At 37.8% G+C, this 19,140-nt stretch overlaps 1 protein-coding gene across 7 annotated transcripts in view; it reads right to left on the bottom strand.

The window, feature by feature from the left end:
* Positions 1 to 437: 437 nt before the first annotated feature.
* Positions 438 to 19,140, bottom strand: part of LOC122551345 (Krueppel-like factor 3) — a 99,726-nt gene continuing 81,023 nt past the window's right edge. For all 7 annotated transcript variants that reach the window (XM_087987191.1, XM_087987179.1, XM_043693085.2 and 4 more), the window contains 2 exons: positions 8,590 to 8,753; positions 438 to 5,846 (listed from right to left, as the gene is read on the bottom strand). In XM_087987191.1, the coding sequence (XP_087843317.1) occupies positions 5,665 to 5,846; positions 8,590 to 8,753 (346 nt within the window). In that variant the 3' untranslated portion in view covers positions 438 to 5,664. The remainder of the gene's footprint in view (positions 5,847 to 8,589; positions 8,754 to 19,140) is intronic.

The following is a 19,140-nucleotide window of genomic DNA, read 5'->3' as shown; positions in this document are numbered from 1 at the left end:
AAACTGAACCTGTGCTACTGAAATCATTCTGCATCGCAAACCGCCATCCAGGCAACTGCACCACTTGCCCTGCCTGTCATTTTATACCGTTTCTGAATCAATATGGAGAAAAGTGATACCACAATAGCCACAGTAGGTATGTAGCCTGACACACATGCTGCTGGTTTGCCTCATGTTTTTATTTTAGGGATTGCTTTTATCCCCCTTTGTTTCCCTTCAATTGTCCATGTAGTGTGTTCCATGTTGAGCAGCTCCCAACAGTGGAATCAATTTTCATTGGTGTCGTCCATATTCATAGTTCTGGAATATCAATTGGTCTCTGGAGCTTGTTCCTTAATATTTGATTATATTGTGATTTGTAGTAAAATACATTGATGTGAGTAGAATGCAGAATTCTGACTTACTGTAATTAATGCCTGATTAATCAACATGAGACCTTTTGTTTATACAGTTTTAGTGACAGATGTACAATACATATACATTTGAATATAGAGTAAGACTGTACAGTACAAATTTGTGTTCACAGTTTGACATGACAAAATGTCATTACTAAACTCCCATGGGACAATCTAGAAATGACAAAATAGTTATAAAAAAACTTTATAATTTCACATCTTAATTATATAGACTGCAGACGATATTGTATGACTTAAATAAAGTTAACAAGACTGAATACAAACCCCGAATTAGTCTTATTATCCCTTGAAATATAGTTCTATATTGTTCTACATTTTTAGCACAATTTATTGCTTAAATTTTCAACAATAAACTGAAATATTCAAATTGAGTCTTCAGAGATGCTGAGCAGGTGAAATAATCCTAGTCGAGTAAAGAGTAGAAAATTATAGATTGAGAGATAAAAGTGCTAAACAATGGATAGAATTATCTTCACAGTTGAGGGCAATAGGATATAATATTTTAGAGTAATGTCTTAGGAACATATAGCACAGTGGTAGTGTCCCTACATGAGCCAGGAGGCCTGGGTTCAAATCTAACCTGCTCTAGAGGTGTGTAATAACATACCTAACGAGATTGATTAGAAAATATCTACAGTAATTACTTTTCAAGACTCTAAATGTGTCTTTGGAAATCATAATATTTATAAAGAACTGATTGTTTTTTCATTTTGCAAGTGTCTCCTATGTCCATCAGTTATTGGAAGGTTTGGGGTAAGTGGAGGTGAACAGAAAACAGAGTAAGTTGGCCCATATGACTGTTATTACTACTGCAGTGCCAACTTAATGTGTCAGCCTGCTTCCAATTCATGGAAATCATCCAACTGAGGAAGTCAAATTCAAATGATAGGTAGGTCCAATCACCTTCTGATTTGAATTCATTATACACAAGTAATAGTTACATGCTGAACCAGCTCAAGGTAGCATTTCTGATTAATCCCAATATTTGTTTTCAATAATATCTGGAATAAGTTTAGTCTCAGGTGTGTTCCTAAAGGTTCGAATTGAAATGCAATCTTTTGACCATTATTCCTACATTTATTCTTTCTGCATGTGTTTTGTTAAAAAAATGGATAACTAGTAGTTTTTAATAAAAAGGAGCCCATAAAGTAGCAATGTTACATGATTCATAGTTACAGCATTTTGTTTTATGAATTCTTGCTGGTAAAAATGAATTTCATCTTCAGTTGAACATTACCAGATTCACAGATCAGTTAAAAAAATACTGAGGGACAAATCTTTTGTTACTGATTGGCTTTGAAATATTGCATATATTTCTTTATCATAGAGTTTTGTAAGTCTTGAAAGCCTCCATGATAACGTCAAGGTTGAAAAGAGTACATTTTAAGAAGTATTAGTATTTAATTTAGGATTTGCATGTAATACACAGTAATACACATATCATTCTAATATGCAAAATGGTTCCAATTTGGACAATTACATCACACATTATTTCTGTGGATCAGTTTAAAGTTAATAGCTATTGTATATCATCAGGAAACTAAAACAAACATATTTACAGTTTCTTTCATCTGCTCAGCATCTTGAGTTTTCTTAAAAGCCTCTTGATGTTAACATTGCCTAGTTATTATTCCCAAAACCAATATTCTAAACCAAAATGCGTTTTCCCCCACAAAAAAGTGTTAAAATTCACATTTTAAATATTTAAGCTGAGAAGAATTGATTCAAAATGTGTATGCCATCTAAATCCCATTTCCCACCTCAGTATATGACACAACACACAACAGGACATTTCAGTCTTTTCACACCCTTATTACAAATCTTAAAAAAATATTATTTTACCTTTAGAAGCAGAGACCTTATCTTTGTACAAAAAAAAATCATAGAAACTCACAACATTTATTATTTGTGCTGTGATTATTACCTGATTGCACTCATTTTGAAGTGCATTTTATTTTAAATTCTTCGAAAGTTGTCCTACTCTAAGGCAGGTTCCCCACACCTCTATCTTCTAGAAAATCACACCACTCTTATACAAATCTGAACAATCACTACAACTCATGAAGCAGGCCAGCTGCCTCAAAATGCTGTGTTCACATATCTCAGCAATTCCACAGCCCCTTGTTTATCCAAAATATTTCTCTAAAATGTATATGAATATGATGCCCTCAACATTTTTATCCTATTACACAGATTTTTGTACCGTTTGCTTATGATATACAGCATCACCTGCAGTGATGCACTTCCACTTCCTTGTAGGTATGCCTCACACCCAGATCGTGACTCTGAAATAAGTTGTGCATAGTACACTTACATCTTACTAAACATTCTCAATCTAGTTGAAACGATAAACTCCAGAGGTATTACTTTCTATGTGGTATTGAGCTGCTGTGGAAATATTACCTTAACTACTATTTATTTGTCACCATACTATGATGATCCAATACAAATTTATCTGTCTTCAGAAATCATTAAAACTAAAAAAAGTTTCTTTCATTTTTCTTCCTTAAAGGTTTGAGTTGCTGGGTTGCTGTTCTGTATGACTACACAACTCTGTCCCTCCTCCCCTCCATCTCTTAAATTCCTTTCCGAAGTAGCTATTCAAATGTGGACAGTGAATGGCAGTGGGCCACAGTCAAACTCAATTCCGATGTCACTTGACATCTACCCTTGCATATATGTCACAGTTTCAGTCAATTGGAATCCTAATTGAAATGGGAGTGATTCTGCTTTGATTGTTTTTCCAATTTATTTAAAGATATTGAGGCTAACTGGAGCATCTCTACTGCTACCTGTGGTGAGATGAATTAATTCCTTATGACTTGTGTTTGAATTTGCGCTTTCGCTGGTTTGTGTGGCTCAATTCCAAACTAATTAAAATTTTCACCAGCTGAGCCATTAGATGATCTGCAGAATTAAACATTGCACTCCAAATTATATCAAAGAATCTGAACGTGATCTATAATGTTTGGTACGCATTAAAGTGCATTATTAATCTAAATACATATTCAAATTGGCTGCAGTGATCACTAACCCATATTACAAAATGTGAACATGGAATGTAGACTGGTCTATTATTTACAATATAGATTTGGTCAAGGTGATTTATACATGTATATGGCATCAGTCTGTGATTTACGGAAATTTCAAAGCTTTGTAAACATGTTTATGTTCACAGAAGCCATGCTGGTGCTTAGGCTAACATTTTAATTTGCTGTTCACTTAAAATATTTTGTGTTGCTTTAAAAGTTCTACCGAGAACTATTGGAGAGTTGGTAAATGATATATTTGAAAAGTTACAGCCATGGCAATTGGACTTTGCTTTTCAACATGTGCACAAATTAATAAAATTGGAATCTAATGAACCACATTACAGAATGTTTTCCAATGGCTGGTAGTATAACTCTACACAGGGTAAGGTCTGTATCAGCCTTAGGTTACTATGCTTGTTCAACTGGGTATAAGTAAATATGTTAAAAACTTACCAACCGGATGCAATAAACCAGCAATAAAAATATTGACACTAAAGTTTAAAAGATGATTTTTTTAAGCAGCTTAATATAACTAGACCCAAATACCTTAAAGTAACTAAATTAAATGTTATAACCATTGCAATAAATGAAAACAATTGAGCTTTGACAAAGTACCTTATTTGGCGGATAACATTTTCTCACACAAATTCTTGAATTCTTCATTCTTATTGATCATTTTAGGGTTTCCTAAGCATGATTTGAGACAGAATCTTTTGTGTCATATTATATATTATGAAGCCAACATTATATCAATGAATTTACGTCTACATGCCAAAGGCATATGTCAAGTGCACTGGTATAATTATAGATTAGGAAGCTGTTGGTATAAGGGTATATGGATGAAAGGGTGGAGCAGAATTCTTTGAAGCTGATTCCTTTCTCACAGATAATTAATGAATTTTGTTATGGTTGGGTCATTTTGTGACTATTATCCGAAATAGAGTCAACAATAATGTGATTTATTGGCGAATGGAAAACATATAATCACGTTTAGAAGTTGTCAATTCAATTCACAACATTCCTGTTATCTAATTCTTCCTGTGAGGAGTCAAATTATCTGACAAAATATAATCAATTCTTTAATAAAATATTAATGTTTTCAATTTCTGATCATTTTGTGTGTTTGATAATGTTTGTCCAATAAAGAGACAGATTCTTTAAGAGGACTTTTGTAATTTGAATTAATTTAGCTGGAAAAACTCTTAATTTCCTTTTTAAGTTGGTCACAAGTCCAATCAAATTACAAAAGGTAACTTGACCACAAATGAAAGAAAATGGAATATAGTTCAGAGCAGTGATTATGTATCCAAGTCTCATTTTTATGAACTCTAGGGAACTTGACAGGTTGATTTCCAGGATGGGTTGAGCTCCACCAGTGAAAGTATGAAACTTGCACTTGGGAAAAAGAACATTGCTTGAATGAAAGAATTTCCAATAAATAAGTCAGTAATAAAACAAAGTTGCAATGGTGCAATGATATAAAGAGAAGTCATTGTTGGTGAACCTTTGTGCTTAACTTCATTAACTTCTTGAAGTTGATATTGAAACGTTGACATCACTGCAGAAGAGATGGATCTATAGACTATCAACACTGAAGAGCAGACAAATGATATTTGAGAAAAAGGACGTGAGTGCAATGCCGAAATGTGTCAAAAAGGTCGGTCAAATTTGGCAAGTTCCTCCAAATCCAGATTAGTGCCTTTCCTTCTTTCACAGTTGTTTGCACAGGAATTTCCTGGAGTCCTCCAACCTCACAACTAAAATGTAATTTGCTTTCCAAATTTGTCTGAATAATGAAAAAATATCAATCACGTTTTGTAAAAAAAACCAAACATTTTGAATGAGGTGTGGTTTTGACGAAGGAAATGGCATACAGCAGCATTCTACACTGGCAAGACTATAAAGGCTTATGAATCAACTGATACACCGACAATTTTAACAAGCAAATCGGATGACAGAAGTGTGTAATTTTATACCTAAAAAAATTACTCAGTCCATACATACAATGGGAAATGCTATGCATCAACATAAAGACATTCATATTGTTAAAACATAAGTCCTGCATATAACAAGAAAAAGAGTTTTGTTTGTACATCAGATACTGACTACATGAGAGAGTTCATTTGTTGAAGGATTCAGCCCAGCTGAAGTTTAGTTAAGTAAAGGGAAGAATTTAGTTGCATCCTGCCTGGCTTACACAGTGAAAGATGACAGGCTCAGACCAGCATGTGTCGCTTTCTGTGCAGGGCAAGGTGGTCTGAACGGGAAAAGCTGCGATCACAGTCAGGGCACTGGAAAGGCTTGATACCAGTATGCTTGCGATAGTGCCGGGTTAATTCATCTGAGCGGGCAAATTTCCACGTGCAACCATCCCAAGTACATTTGTAGGGCTTCTCACCTGCAGGAAAAAGGAAAATGCAAGTTCAATCATAACAAATATTTTGAAGTTATTGCAAAGGTTCTTATGTTTAACCATCGTACATCATGAAGGAAAATTTAGACCAAACATTCGAGTCTAGATATAATATTATGAAAATTGGGCTTCGATTAGTTTAGGAGAAAGTGAGGACTGCAGATGCTGGAGATCAGAGCTGAAAAATGTGTTGCTGGAGAAGCGCAGCAGGTCATGCAGTATCCAAGGAGCAGGAGAATCGACGTTTCGGGCATGAGCCCTTCTTCAGGAATGAGAAGGGTGTGCCAAGCAGATAAGATAAAAGGTAGGGAGGAGTGACTTGGGGGAGGGGCGTTGGGAATGCGATAGGTGGAAGGAGGTTAAGGTGAGGGTGATAGGCCGGAGATGGGGTGGGGGCGGAGAGGTCGGGAAAAAGATTGCAGGTCAAGAAGGCAGTGCTGAGTCCGAGAGTTGGGACTGAGATAAGGTGGGGGGAGGGGAAATGAGGAAGCTGGAGAAATCTGCATTCATCCTTTGTGATTGGAGGGTTCCTAGGCGGAAGATGAGGCGCTCTTCGTCCAGGCGTTGTGTTGCCATGGTCTGGCGATGGAGGAAGCCAAGGACCTGCATGTCCTTGGCGGAGTGGGAGGGGGAGTTAAGTGTTCCGCCATGGGGCGGTTGGGTTGGTTGATCCGGGTGTCCCAGAGGTGTTCTCTGAAACGTTCTGCAAGTAGGCGACCTGTCTCCCCAATGTAGAGGAGGCCACATCGAGTGCAGTGGATGCAGTAAATGACGTGTGTGGAGGTGCAGGTGAACTTGTGACAGATATGGAAGGATCCTTTGGGGCCTTGGAGGGAAGTGAGGAGGGAAGTGAGGGGGGAGGTGTGGGCGCAAGTTTTGCATTTCTTGAAAATGCAGGGGAAGGTGCAGGGAGTGGAGGTTGGGTTGGTGGGGGGTGTGGACCTGACGAGGGAGTCGCGGACGGAGTGGTCTTTCTGGAACACTGATAGGGGAGGGGAGGTGGTGGGGTGGTGGGGTCTGTTTGGAGGTGGCAGAAATGACGAAGGATGATACGATATATCTGGAGGTTGGTGGGGTGGATTAGTTTAGAATAGCTTTAGAATAACTTGGATTAGTTTAGAATAAAGGTCATTCATAATTATAACTAATTACTCATTTAATTTACTGTTGGGAAGGCAATCAGATTCAAAACTTTAAGAAATATTCCTTGAAACGTAGACTTATTTTCACATAAACATCAAAAAGTAAAATAATTGCTTACACAAACGGAATCAGTTTCAGTCTGCCCACAAGATCTGTTGGAATGATCTGGTGTCACCATTAAAAATTGCCTGCTAAGTGAGCAATTCATTCTCGGATTGAAATGTTTATTAAATGGAAATGTTTGTTTTTATAAGTACTTTAAGTACTTAAATGAAATATTTAATTCATAAGAGATTAGCTGACAAAAATTTAATTTATTGACTTTTAAAAAAAAATATGGGAGTTTTTTTTCCTAAATATTGAAGTTATCATCAGACACAACTGTAATGTACAACTCCATGTTGTATCCATGGTGGATACCAGGTCAGTTGTCATGGAGAGGGAATGGTAATGATGGTGGATGGGAGTTATAAATGTCCATGGGGATGAACTGGGCATAGGCTGCCATATAGGTGAACAAAGGATATAGAATCATAGAATCCCTACAGTGTGGAAACAGGCCATTCAGCCCAACAAGTCCAAACTGACTCTCTGAAGAGCATCCCACCCAGACTCTCGCCCTACTGTAGTCCTGTAACCCTGCATTTCCCATAGCCAATCCACACAGACATGGGGAGAATGTGCAAACTCCGCACAGACAGTTGCCCAAGGCTGGAATTGAACCCAGGTTCCTGGCACTATGAGGTGACAGCACTAACCACGGAGTCACCGTGCTACCCAAAGATTGGCATAGGGGATGCAAAGGGGTTATGAAGATGGGTACAGGAGCATAAGTTGGCACAGAGGGTGTGGGGGTATATGAGTGTGGTAAAGGGCATTAGATGAATGAGTTTGGATGTGTGGGCATGGGGAGTGGATGACTGATTATGGTTTCATGAATTTTTATTAATATCTTCTACACAGCTCTGGACCACAGAGTCTACAACCATAGCTGACAGCCTCTGCTCTCATTCTGGCTTTGACTGACCTGCCTCCCAGGGAAAATTCCTCATCTCTTCATGCTCCCCAGTGAAAATTAAAGTCTAAATCCATGGCCGAGTTCTCAGTGTTGCATGAGGCCATTTGGGTGAGCAAAATGAGCAGAAGAGGGAGTGAAGCTGTCGGAAAGGCAGGAAGGGAGGGAGTATCCACAGAGGGCAGTATTTGGTTGGGGCAAAGGAAAAAAACTCCTCATGGTAGTCTGAAAATTCAGGTCGGGGTGGGAGTAGTGCTTGTGTGGTCATTAATTGATCACTTAAGGGCTTGAACTGCAGCCCTCACTTGTCTCACTATAAACTCAGGTTAGGACAGGTCAGCAGAGGAATTTTATGGGTAGGGGAATGTAAAATTGGGATTTTTACTGATGATCTGTTGAAACTGGAATAGGTGAATGCTGCAAAAAAGAAATCACAACCACACAAACCTGATTAAAATTATCAGAGAACATAGCTAGTCCCAGAGGACCTTTGCACTGACAGGAACTTAATAGCTCCATTATAAAACATTTGGGCTCTTGGGGAATGACAATACTCTAGGATTCTCTTACCTGTGTGCGTCCGTCTGTGTGCCTTGAGGTGTGAGCTCTTTGTGTAAACTTTGTTGCATCCATCAAAGTCACACCTGTGTATGCGACGCTTCTTCTGTGTGTCTGGGGATTCAACTGGGTGCGGTCTTGATACAGCGTGCACGATTACTGAAGGTTTATGGCTCCTGACAGAACAAAAATAAGGATTCATAACCTTTCATCTGTTCAACCAACAATGGATATTCCTGTATTGATGATACTGTTCTATTTGTTCTGTACATTTATGAGCTGGATTTCAAATGAGAGAGTAGAATTTGTTGAGTAGAAATATGAAAAACATTTATGTTTTTGCAACAAAACCAAAAAATTTCTTGAGGAACTTAACAGGTATAGTAGCATCTGTCAAGAGAGAAACTGAATTAGTGAGTTTCGGATCCAATGACTCATATCTCCAGCATTTCTGTTTTTAATTCAGATTTCCAGCATTAGAAGCATTTTGAATTTCTATGTTTTGACATGCTGATTCAAAGCTGTTCAGAGATGTTTTGTGCAGACATATTTATTTGTAACGCCCCCGCCCCCCCAAAAAAAGAGATTGTTCCGACTGACCATCATTTAATACTCAGGAGTGTGGATTGGTTCAACTAAGTTTGGTTTTGGAGATTTATTCCCATTGGTGTGAACAGACCATTTCTTTGTAGAAGATCTCTGACCCAGCATCCCAAGATTCTGCTAATACATCTTTTACTCTTAAAACTCAATGAGAGGGTTGCTCTTATAACAATATTTCTGACAGTTTTGCATGTGGTGTCTTGGATATACTATCAGAATCCACAGACTGGGCAAATCTTAGCAGGACTTATACACTTAATGGTAAGGTCCTAGGGAGTGTTGCTGAACAAAGAGACCTTAGAGGGCAGGTTCATAGCTCCTTGAAAGTGGCATCGCAGGTAGACAGGATAGTGAAGGCGGCGTTTGGTATGCTTTCGTTTATTGATCAGAGTATTGAGTACAAAGAGTTGGGAGGTCATGTTGCAGCTGTACAGGACATTGGTTACGCCACTGTTGGAATATTGCATGCAATTCTGGTCTCCTTCCTATCGGACCGATGTTGTGAAACTTGAAAGGGTTCAGAAAAGATTTACAAGGATATTGCCAGGGTTGGAGGATTTGAGCTATAGGGAGAGGCTGAACAGGCTGGGGCTGTTTTCCCTGGAGCGTTGGAGGCTGAGGGGTGACCTTATAGAGGTTTACAAAATTATGAGGGGCATGGATAGGATAAATAGGCAAAGTCTTTTCCCTGGGGTCGGGGAGTCCAGAACTAGAGGGCATAGGTTTAGGGTGAAAGGGGAAAGATATAAAAGAGACCTAAGGGGCAACCTTTTCACACAGAGGGTGGTACGTGTATGGAATGAGCTGCCAGAGGAAGTGGTGGAGACTGGTACATTTGCAACATTTAAAGAGGCATTTGGATGGCTATATGAATAGGAAGGGTTTGGAGGGATATGGGCTGGGTGCTGGCAGGTGGGACTAGATTGGGTTGGGATATCTGGTCGGCATGGACGGGTTGGATCGAAGGGTCTATTTCCATGCTGTACATCTCTATGACTCTCTGATTCTACTGTTAAGTATTCCTTCCGAGCCAGGCTTTTATCAGTGAAAAATTATATTGTTGCATTATCCTTACTGACACTTGTCTGGCTGATAATTCTAAATGATAAAAACAGAAATTCTTTGTCACTAGCAAACCTCATCTTATTCTCATTTCTTTATAACTCTTTTACAGACACATTTACCAACATTGGAAACATAATTTGGAATTAATACATTGAAGAGATTCTTTCATGAGTGATTCCCAGAAGTCAATGACTTGATTCTACTTATTTAAAATAAAAATCAGATCTCTTGACTCATTTAACACTTTTGTAATGTATTGCAAAAATCACATTTAAACCAATTTGCTAAACAAATTGGAGAAATCAGCGTGATCATAAAAAGAAACAGCAAGCATTTATATAGCCACTTGCTCAAAGCTCTTTATAACCAATTCAATATTTTTGAAGTTTAATCAATGTAGAGAAACACACCAGACAAATAACAACACAATGAGGTCCCACAAACAATAATTATATAAATGAGCAAATAATTTGTTTCCCAAGTGAAATCAACAAGATCATCACAACCCATAATTGCCTCTACATTTATATCTCTCCTCCATAGAGCCATGCTGTCTCTCCAACCTTATCCTTGCACTCACATTATAGAGGCACCTTTTACTCCTCAATCTCTCATTGCAGCTACCTGTCATTCCTGATTAGTTCTGAATCCGGTATCTACACCCTGGCGAAACTGGTGCAAGAGTTCGGTCAAAAGAAGAATTACAATTTCCTAGCTTTTTCTGGGGCAGCAAATCAGTTCATGCAGTGGTGCTTTACATTTGTCTTGTTAACTTATAGATCTCCAAATAAAATCACAATAAATATCACCTGTATTTCTGCTACAAGAAAATTATCTGCATCTGCCAATCTAATAGTTTAAAGGGTTTCACGTCAAGCTTAGACTGACTTCTATCAACAGGATTCTACAAAAACCAAATACTTTATAAATTAGTGAATAATCGTCACGAGAGAGGTGACTTTGTACATGAATCACAAAAATCTCACATCTAAGTTCAGCATGTAATAGGGAAGGTAAGAAGGTTGGCCTTCTTTTCAAAGAGAAAGGTGTATAAAAATAGGGAAGACTTGTTAAAGCTATATAATGTATGAGTCAGACCCCACCTGGAATATAATGAACTGTTTTGGTTCTTTTATCTAAAAAGAGTGATATACAGGTACTGGAGGCATTTAGAGAAGGTTCACTAGGTTGTTTTGTGAAAGGAAGGATGCTCTTATGAAAAGAGGTTGAGCAGGTTGGGCCTGTATTTATTGGCATTTAGAAGAATGACAGGGACTATAGAAACATAAAAGGTTCTTAAGGTGATTGAAAGGGGAGATGTGAGGAAGTTGTTTTCTCTTGTCCATGAGTCTAGGACAAGAGGGCATAATCTCAGGGGACATCCATTTAAGACAGAGAACGAGGAGGGCATTTTTTCTGTCAGAAAGTAGTCAGTCTGTTGAATTCTTTACTGCAGAGGGCTGTCAAGGCTGGGTTGTTAAGTATATTCAACGCCGAGATAAACAGAATTTTAATCTGTAAAGGAATCAACAGTTATAGGAAGAAGGCAGGAAAGTAGAGGTAAGGATTAAGGTTTGATCTCATTCAATGTTAAAGCAGACTCAATGGGCTGAATGGCCTACTTCTGCATCTGCATCCTTTGGTCTGACAGAAATTCAAGTTACTCCTTGATACATTTGGTTGTGCATTTTTAATTGGTGTGCACTCTCCGTAAAGGTCAATTTCAATTCCTGGCATATTTTTGTGAACTCAATGAGTACTTTTTATGGATACCTGTCTGTAACTTGAATGAAACTGGAACAAAAATGAACGCATACAATCCAAAACAAATTAAATACTGAAGGTGGAGGTGCTGGAGGTCGTGTGCAAATGTGAAGTAGATAATGATTTTATGTTGCTGGATAAACTAATTATATCGGAGATGTTAATTGTGGATTGATGTTTTTTGTGATATATATGTTGAATTGACAACCAGATTATGATCATTGATGGGTACCGAATTTGGCCAACTTGTTTGTGATTCAAATCTTTTAATACCATTAATGTATGATGTAAGATCAACCTATGTTTATGAGAAATAAACTTGTATAATTTATGCAATAATACTGCCCCCAAAATAAATACATTGGTTAAAAAAAAATTACGGGTTTTGACTGACCTATTGTAACTAAAATTCTGGCTCATCTAAGACGTCAACTCCTTGAGATAAAATGATCCCGTTCTTGCAAACCATCCACATGAATAACCTCAAACCAGGCTTTCTCCTTTTTCAATAGTTGCTTCTCCAATAGTAAAATTAAAGGGGAAGGAGTGGAATTAAAGGCAACTTTTATTTTATAAATGGTGCCAACAGTTGCTATTTGCATGTGGAAAACCAGACTATTTGATAGGAGTTTGAAAAGAAAGCCGAAAGTGCTTTGTTAAGTCGACTATTTAATTAGAAGTATGTTTGTATCATGAATTACTGTAGTAAGAAAATAATATATTATCAATACCGTCAGATGAAACTCAAATATGTTTTAATCAATCTAAAAGTCAGGTTTATACCTAGAACTATTAACCTTTTACTAACTTATCCATATGGATATAAGGAAATGCAAGACTACATGATGTGAAACCTTCCTGTGATTCCTTATATTTATTCCTGGTTGTTAGATTTTCCAATCTCAATACAATGATAATAAGCTTTAAAGGAAGTGTGCGTCACCAAGTGTCAACTCTCAGTATCCCATACCTAGTAGCTCTCTGAGCTTCTCAAACCCCTATTGCTTATTCCACTGCCAGATTTTGGTTCCAATGCAAACTCCAGGAAGAAGCTCTAAATTTCAAACAAAACCCACTGCAATTGATCAAAGGATGAGGTGGGAGCAGAAATGATGACCCATGATAGACTAATAAATATAATGATGTAGAATTCTAACATTTACTGATTAAAATGAATTAAGATATTCCAAGTTACATTGTACAAGTGGATTTGTTTTCTAATTTATCCTTTTGACATTGTCTTTTATGTTTAAATGGTAAGAGTTCTAATGAATAAGGGATTTTCCCCTTTGTTTCCACAGAAACTGTCAATCTCAGCACCATGGGTGAGACGAACATGATATTAATAATACAAACCTAACCCTTTGCCAATTTTCTGCCTCAAGTGGCATAAAAGTGAATGTAGAACAAATCAGATTATATTATAGTAAGCCTGATGCATTTAAATGGTAATTTCAAAAGAGCTTCTCCCTCTGTATCACCTTATATGGTTCAGTCCCAAGTGTTTCTTAGCCAGTTGCAGTCTGTTAACTACTTACATTAAACTGGAGGATGATTCCATGATTTCATACATGTTGGATTTTCAAAGTTTGTGAGAAGATTTGTAGCTCGGGTGCTCGTTGTTGTGGTTCTGTTCGCTGAGCTGGGAATTTGTGTTGCAGACGTTTCGTCCCCTGTCTAGGTGACATCCTCAGTGCTTGGGAGCCTCCTGTGAAGCGCTTCTGTGATCTTTCCTCCGGCATTTGTAGTGGTTTGATATCCAATATACCGACGACTGCAACGGACAGCTGGAACTGACAACCGGAAGGGGCAGATTCAAACCACTACAAATGCCAGAGGAAAAAATCACAGAAGCACTTCATAGGAGGCTCCCAAGCACTGAGGATGTCACCTAGACAGGGGACAAAACGTCTGCAACACAAATTCTCAGCTCGGCGAACACAACCACAACATGTTGGATATTCTGACTCAAGCTAATTTCAGTTAGGAGCCTCCATTGTTATCAGTGAAGGGTTGCTTTCAGCCAGCTTCACTGGACAGGAAAGTGAAAAGTTCAAACACGACACCACCCAGTTCCCTGTTCCGCAGAATCCATTTTTACAACTATCGACAAATGAGGGAGTGCCAACATAGCTTCAGTGCCTTTCCGTGATGGTATAGGCAAGATTATAAAGGTCACCAAAAATTCAAAGGGTTTTATATCGTCATGATTTTACTGTAATAATTACAAAGCAATTTCAATTATTTTTAATGAAATAACACTGCAGTTCAATGTTTTACTTCATGAAAAATATAATTTCCAGAAAAGATCATTTTTGATATAATGTGAAAATATTCTTTATTCAAAGCATCAAAATGATAAGACTGGACAGCACACTAATTTCAAGTGTCACATCAAGCTTATGTGGATGAACACGACTATTATATTTAGCTATTACACTTCGAGGCAATTAGTATTTTAGATTGTATAAAATTCTCCTTCATTAATTTTGTCTGCAAAAGCATAGAACTCTGGATTTTTTTTACTGTTGAAGCCACTCCTTCAATGTGTTATTAACTGTTTCCTGTTGTTTTGATATTGCCTGTAGGGTGTGGTTGCTCTCAAACACTGATGTCAACACCTAAAAGCAGCTGGAGATCCCACCCACAGGATGTCTGCTACAAAGTTACCACCTAACAAACAAATTTCCAAAAGATATTTTTGTTAGCCTGGTATTTAACAGAAAAGGTGTTTAAGTAGACTTTAAGATAAAATGCCTGTATTTGCTAAAAAGAAATTGATACAAGTTTGCAGGAAGCAGAGATTTATATGCAAAATTATATTGCTAAAATTAGTTTGAATGGGAATTTTACCTTTCAGATACACATGAGAATAGAAATGATGATTGTACATTGTTATAGTACATTGTTATAACACTTTGATTATCAAAAATTGCTTAAGAAACTTGTTATCAATGTGTCTTTTTGTGGGACATTTTACAGCATATTTTACAAAACAAAAGAATTACTAAATTGTTTTTGTACATTGCAAATCTTCAATTACCCTAACTAGTTATTGCATTATAAATTAGTAACAATTTGAACAAAATGTAGTAATCACAAAGCTGACAGAAACACAGTACTTTGTCACACCAAAGACCACACAGATTGTATTACAATTCCTTCATCTTCTACTCTTCAAAAACAAGAATTTATATTTATATATGTCTCAAATTGCTTCATAGGAATGTTACTAAACAGACCTTGAATTTAAGCCACATATGGAAATATTACTGCAAAGGGCCAAAAAGCCTGTTTACAAAGTTTGTTTATAAGGAGTAGTTTAAAGTAGTAAAGAAGTGGAGAAATTTATGAAGGGATTTCCAGAGCTTATGACTGAGACAGCTGAAGGCACAGCTACCAATGGTGAGGTTTTAAAATTGGGAGTACTTGAGAGGTCAAAATCCTAGGAGTACAGGTACCTTGAAGGATTGTGGGTCTGAGGAGAATAAGGGCATGGAGAACAAGGATGAGAATTTTGAAAAAAATCTCTGCTTAATTGGGAACCAATGTAGATCAACAGGCATTAAGGAGGTGGATTTACGGGATTTGGTGAAAGTAAGGACAAAGACACAAACACAGATGACCTGAAGTTTCACGGTGGATAGAATATGGGATGACCACTGGAATGGCCAACTCTAGAGAGAAATATGAACTTGAATTCATTCAAACCTCTGCTGCCCATATGGAAGCTGATGCCAACCAGATCAACTACAAATCTGCTGCTTGCTGGCCCACATTGGGTCCTCATTAAGTAATGCCTTTATTTTAGAATTCTCATTGTTATTCAATTTTTCTATGGTTTGCCTTTTAACATGGTATAACCTCTTTGAACGTACAGCCTCTGAAATCCTGCAACATATACCTCGATTGCATTCCCAAATTTAATTATCCCACCATTGGCATCCATCCCTTTTTGTTGCCGAGATGTTGCCTCTGGAATTCACCCAAGAATCTCCACCTCTCTTCTCCTTTAAGATGCACTTTAAAGCCTCTCTCTTTTTGTCAAGTTTTTGGTCATTTATTTTTAAATGTGACTTGCTGTCAAATATTGTTTGATAATGCTTCTGGAAGAAGTGCCTTGAAATATTTTACTATGTTTAGGACATTACAGCAATGCATTACCATCATTGTTGTTGAAGGAGATAAAATTGCCCCAGTACAAGAATTTGTCAGTCTGATACTCTAGATCTGTGACAGCCTGATACACTAGATCTCTGAGAGCTAGAAGCAAGGAAATTTCCAATATTCGCGTGTCACTTCCATTGATCTCTGTTCCTTGTGAGAGGGTGAAGGATAAAGCAGTTCTCAAGAGAGGACAGATTCCCTGACTCAGTACTCATTATCAGTTTCTTCATTGCAGTCTTGCCAAAATGAAGTTTGATTGTACCAAATGGGCCATGTATATTTTCAGCTACTGTCCATGGACATGTTTGAATTTGTGATAACTAAAAATAAATTTGTTTTAAATTTCTTCCAGAGAATTAGGCAACATTGACAAGGCGGTATTTGTTGCCCAACCTTGGTTTCTCTGAGAATATTTAAGTGAACTCACAGCTGGGGCAGGGGTCGCATGAAGACGAGATGTGGTAAGAATAGCAATTCCTTTCACTGAAGAACCTTACAGAGCCAATCAAACTCCCGCATAAATGTAGCAAATTTCATCATGACCCATAATTTACTGGTTTTATTAAACCCAAATTAATAACCTGCCATGGTGGGATCTGAACTAATGATGTCAAGAGTATGGTGCTGGAGAAGCACAGCAGGTCAGGCGACATCAGAGGAGCAGAAGAATTGATGTTTCGGGTATGAGCCATGAACTAATGTCTAATATCAAATTCACTAGGTTACTGCTAGCTTTATTCATTTTGGGGAAAAACAAATCTTCAACCGTAAAACAAGCATCATCTAACAAATTTCCAAAGTTATATGAATATGCTTAATTAGCAAATGAGCAAAGGGTAAACATGGGGCTGTGTTAATACAAGTAAAATACTTATTAAAGTTCACAAACCAACTCATTAAATTGTAATAGTACCAAAAAGAAACTCTGTGTACAGAAAGCATTAGAGATATGAATGTATTGTATACCTATTTTGCTAGTCTCTTGAAGCTTCACAAAGTAGCTACTCAATAAAGACCATGTGGCTCCAGGCTAAATCCTTGTCCTTGTTTTTGGGGATTTGTGGATATTTGTGGTCCTGCAATCATTAGCTAATGGATCTGACATTTTCCATTGTCGGAAATTATTACCAAACATAATGTAACATTTGCAAGTTCTGTGACTTCTTGCCAAACGAGCTTGATGCATGATGTCAAATAACCCTATCATAATTAGTCCTTTAACTGCCAATTATAACTCATAGAATCTGAAAGGAACGTTACCATTCGTGAATCTGGAGTTACCCGCAATATGTCATTATTTGAAATTGTGCAACATCTATTTCCAGTATCTTGGCAGTAAACATTCATTACCTCACATGCAGTCCATATGGAATATAATTGACATACTGTAAAGACCACATATTTTTATTCTACTTTATTTTTAGTTCTAGACTGAACTGGAACAAGGATAGAGGAATGAGGAAGGAATTGCTGTATTATAACTCTTGTGGTATGGTGTTTACACTGCTGCTTTGTTCAAGCAGTAGGAGAAGACATGTGTAACATTCCAGCTCAGGGTCAAGGAGTCTGTAAACAAAGTGAGTTTGGGCCAGCAACACACTGCTCAATGGTTTGTGAAGTTGTGATTACAGAATTACAAAGTCCATTAGTCTGACAACAGCTATCCAATTGTCTTCTGTATAGCAAACAGTGTGTGTGTGTGTGTGTGTGTCTCTATACAGGAAAATTTTAAAGACAGATATTTTCTAACATGAGTTACTGTAAACTGTCACTTTCAACTAATATGTCAGGGCCTTTATAATTTGTGAACCAATCCCTCTTTGCCAACTGAAAAGAAGTAAAACAACTGAAAGATTTGGGAAACTGAAGGAACTGTTCCATTGGATCATGAGGAATCACAGATTCATAGAACCCCTACAGTGTGGAAGCAGGCCATTTGGCCCATCAAGTACACACCAACCCTCCGAAGAGCATCCCATCAAGACCCATCCCCCCACCCTATCACCATAATCCTGCATTCCCCATGGCTAATTCACCTATTTTGCACATCCCTGGACCCTATGGGCAATTTAGCATCGCCAATCCACCTAACCTGCACATCTCTGGACTGTAGGAGGAAATTCACAGAGACACAGGTAAAATCTGCAAACTCCACAGTCATTCGAGGATGGAATCGAACCTAGTCCCTGGCACTAACCACTATGCCAATACCCGCATCTGACACTACTAGAGACAGACAATAAAAATTGGTATTGTGTGTGTGCAGGGAGTTTTAGAAGGGGTTAGAGTTATATGTCAACTGTTCATAGTTGTTTAGCTGTAGTTAGAATCTACTTATTTGTAACAGATATTAATTTGTATTAAGTACAGAGACCTGTTGCAAGTTTCCTGAGAACTTGTGTCCAGTTAGTGATTTGTATTTCTTGCGATGGCTCCGGGACTTGATTTCCAGCACACTACTGCAGTGACATGTAACAATACTATAAAGGTACCATAGTGACCGACTAAAAGTAAGATTCAGCACAATTTAGAGAAGCCGTCCATTCTCCACAAGCATTCTGAAAGTCCATTGGAACAAAAGACCAAAAATGTTTGGATAATTTTCAACTGATGGACTTAATGCATTTGTAGGAATGCATTTGCAACACCTCTCTCAGAACAACCTTCAAAAATGAAACGGTAACAATAACAACAATTAGATTAGATTAGATTCATTTCTCTACAGCGTGGAAACAGGCCCTTCGGCCCAACAAGTTCACACCGCCCCTCCGAAGAGAAACCCACCCAAACCCATTCCCCTACCCTATATTTACCCCTGACTAATGCACCTAACACTGTGGGCAATTTAGCATGGCCAATTCACCTGACCTGCACATTGTGGATTGTGGGAGGAAACAGGAGCACCTGGAGGAAACACACGCAGACACAGGGAGAATGTGCAAACTCCACACAGACAGGCGGGAA

The sequence above is a fragment of the Chiloscyllium plagiosum genome, unplaced genomic scaffold (genome assembly GCF_037043375.1).
Source record: "Chiloscyllium plagiosum isolate Xiang-an unplaced genomic scaffold, Cpla_swu_hap1 HiC_scaffold_1, whole genome shotgun sequence".
Lineage (NCBI taxonomy): Eukaryota > Metazoa > Chordata > Chondrichthyes > Orectolobiformes > Hemiscylliidae > Chiloscyllium > Chiloscyllium plagiosum.
The sequence above is the reverse complement of the archived record's forward strand: the minus strand, read 5'-3'. Positions and strand labels throughout refer to the sequence as shown.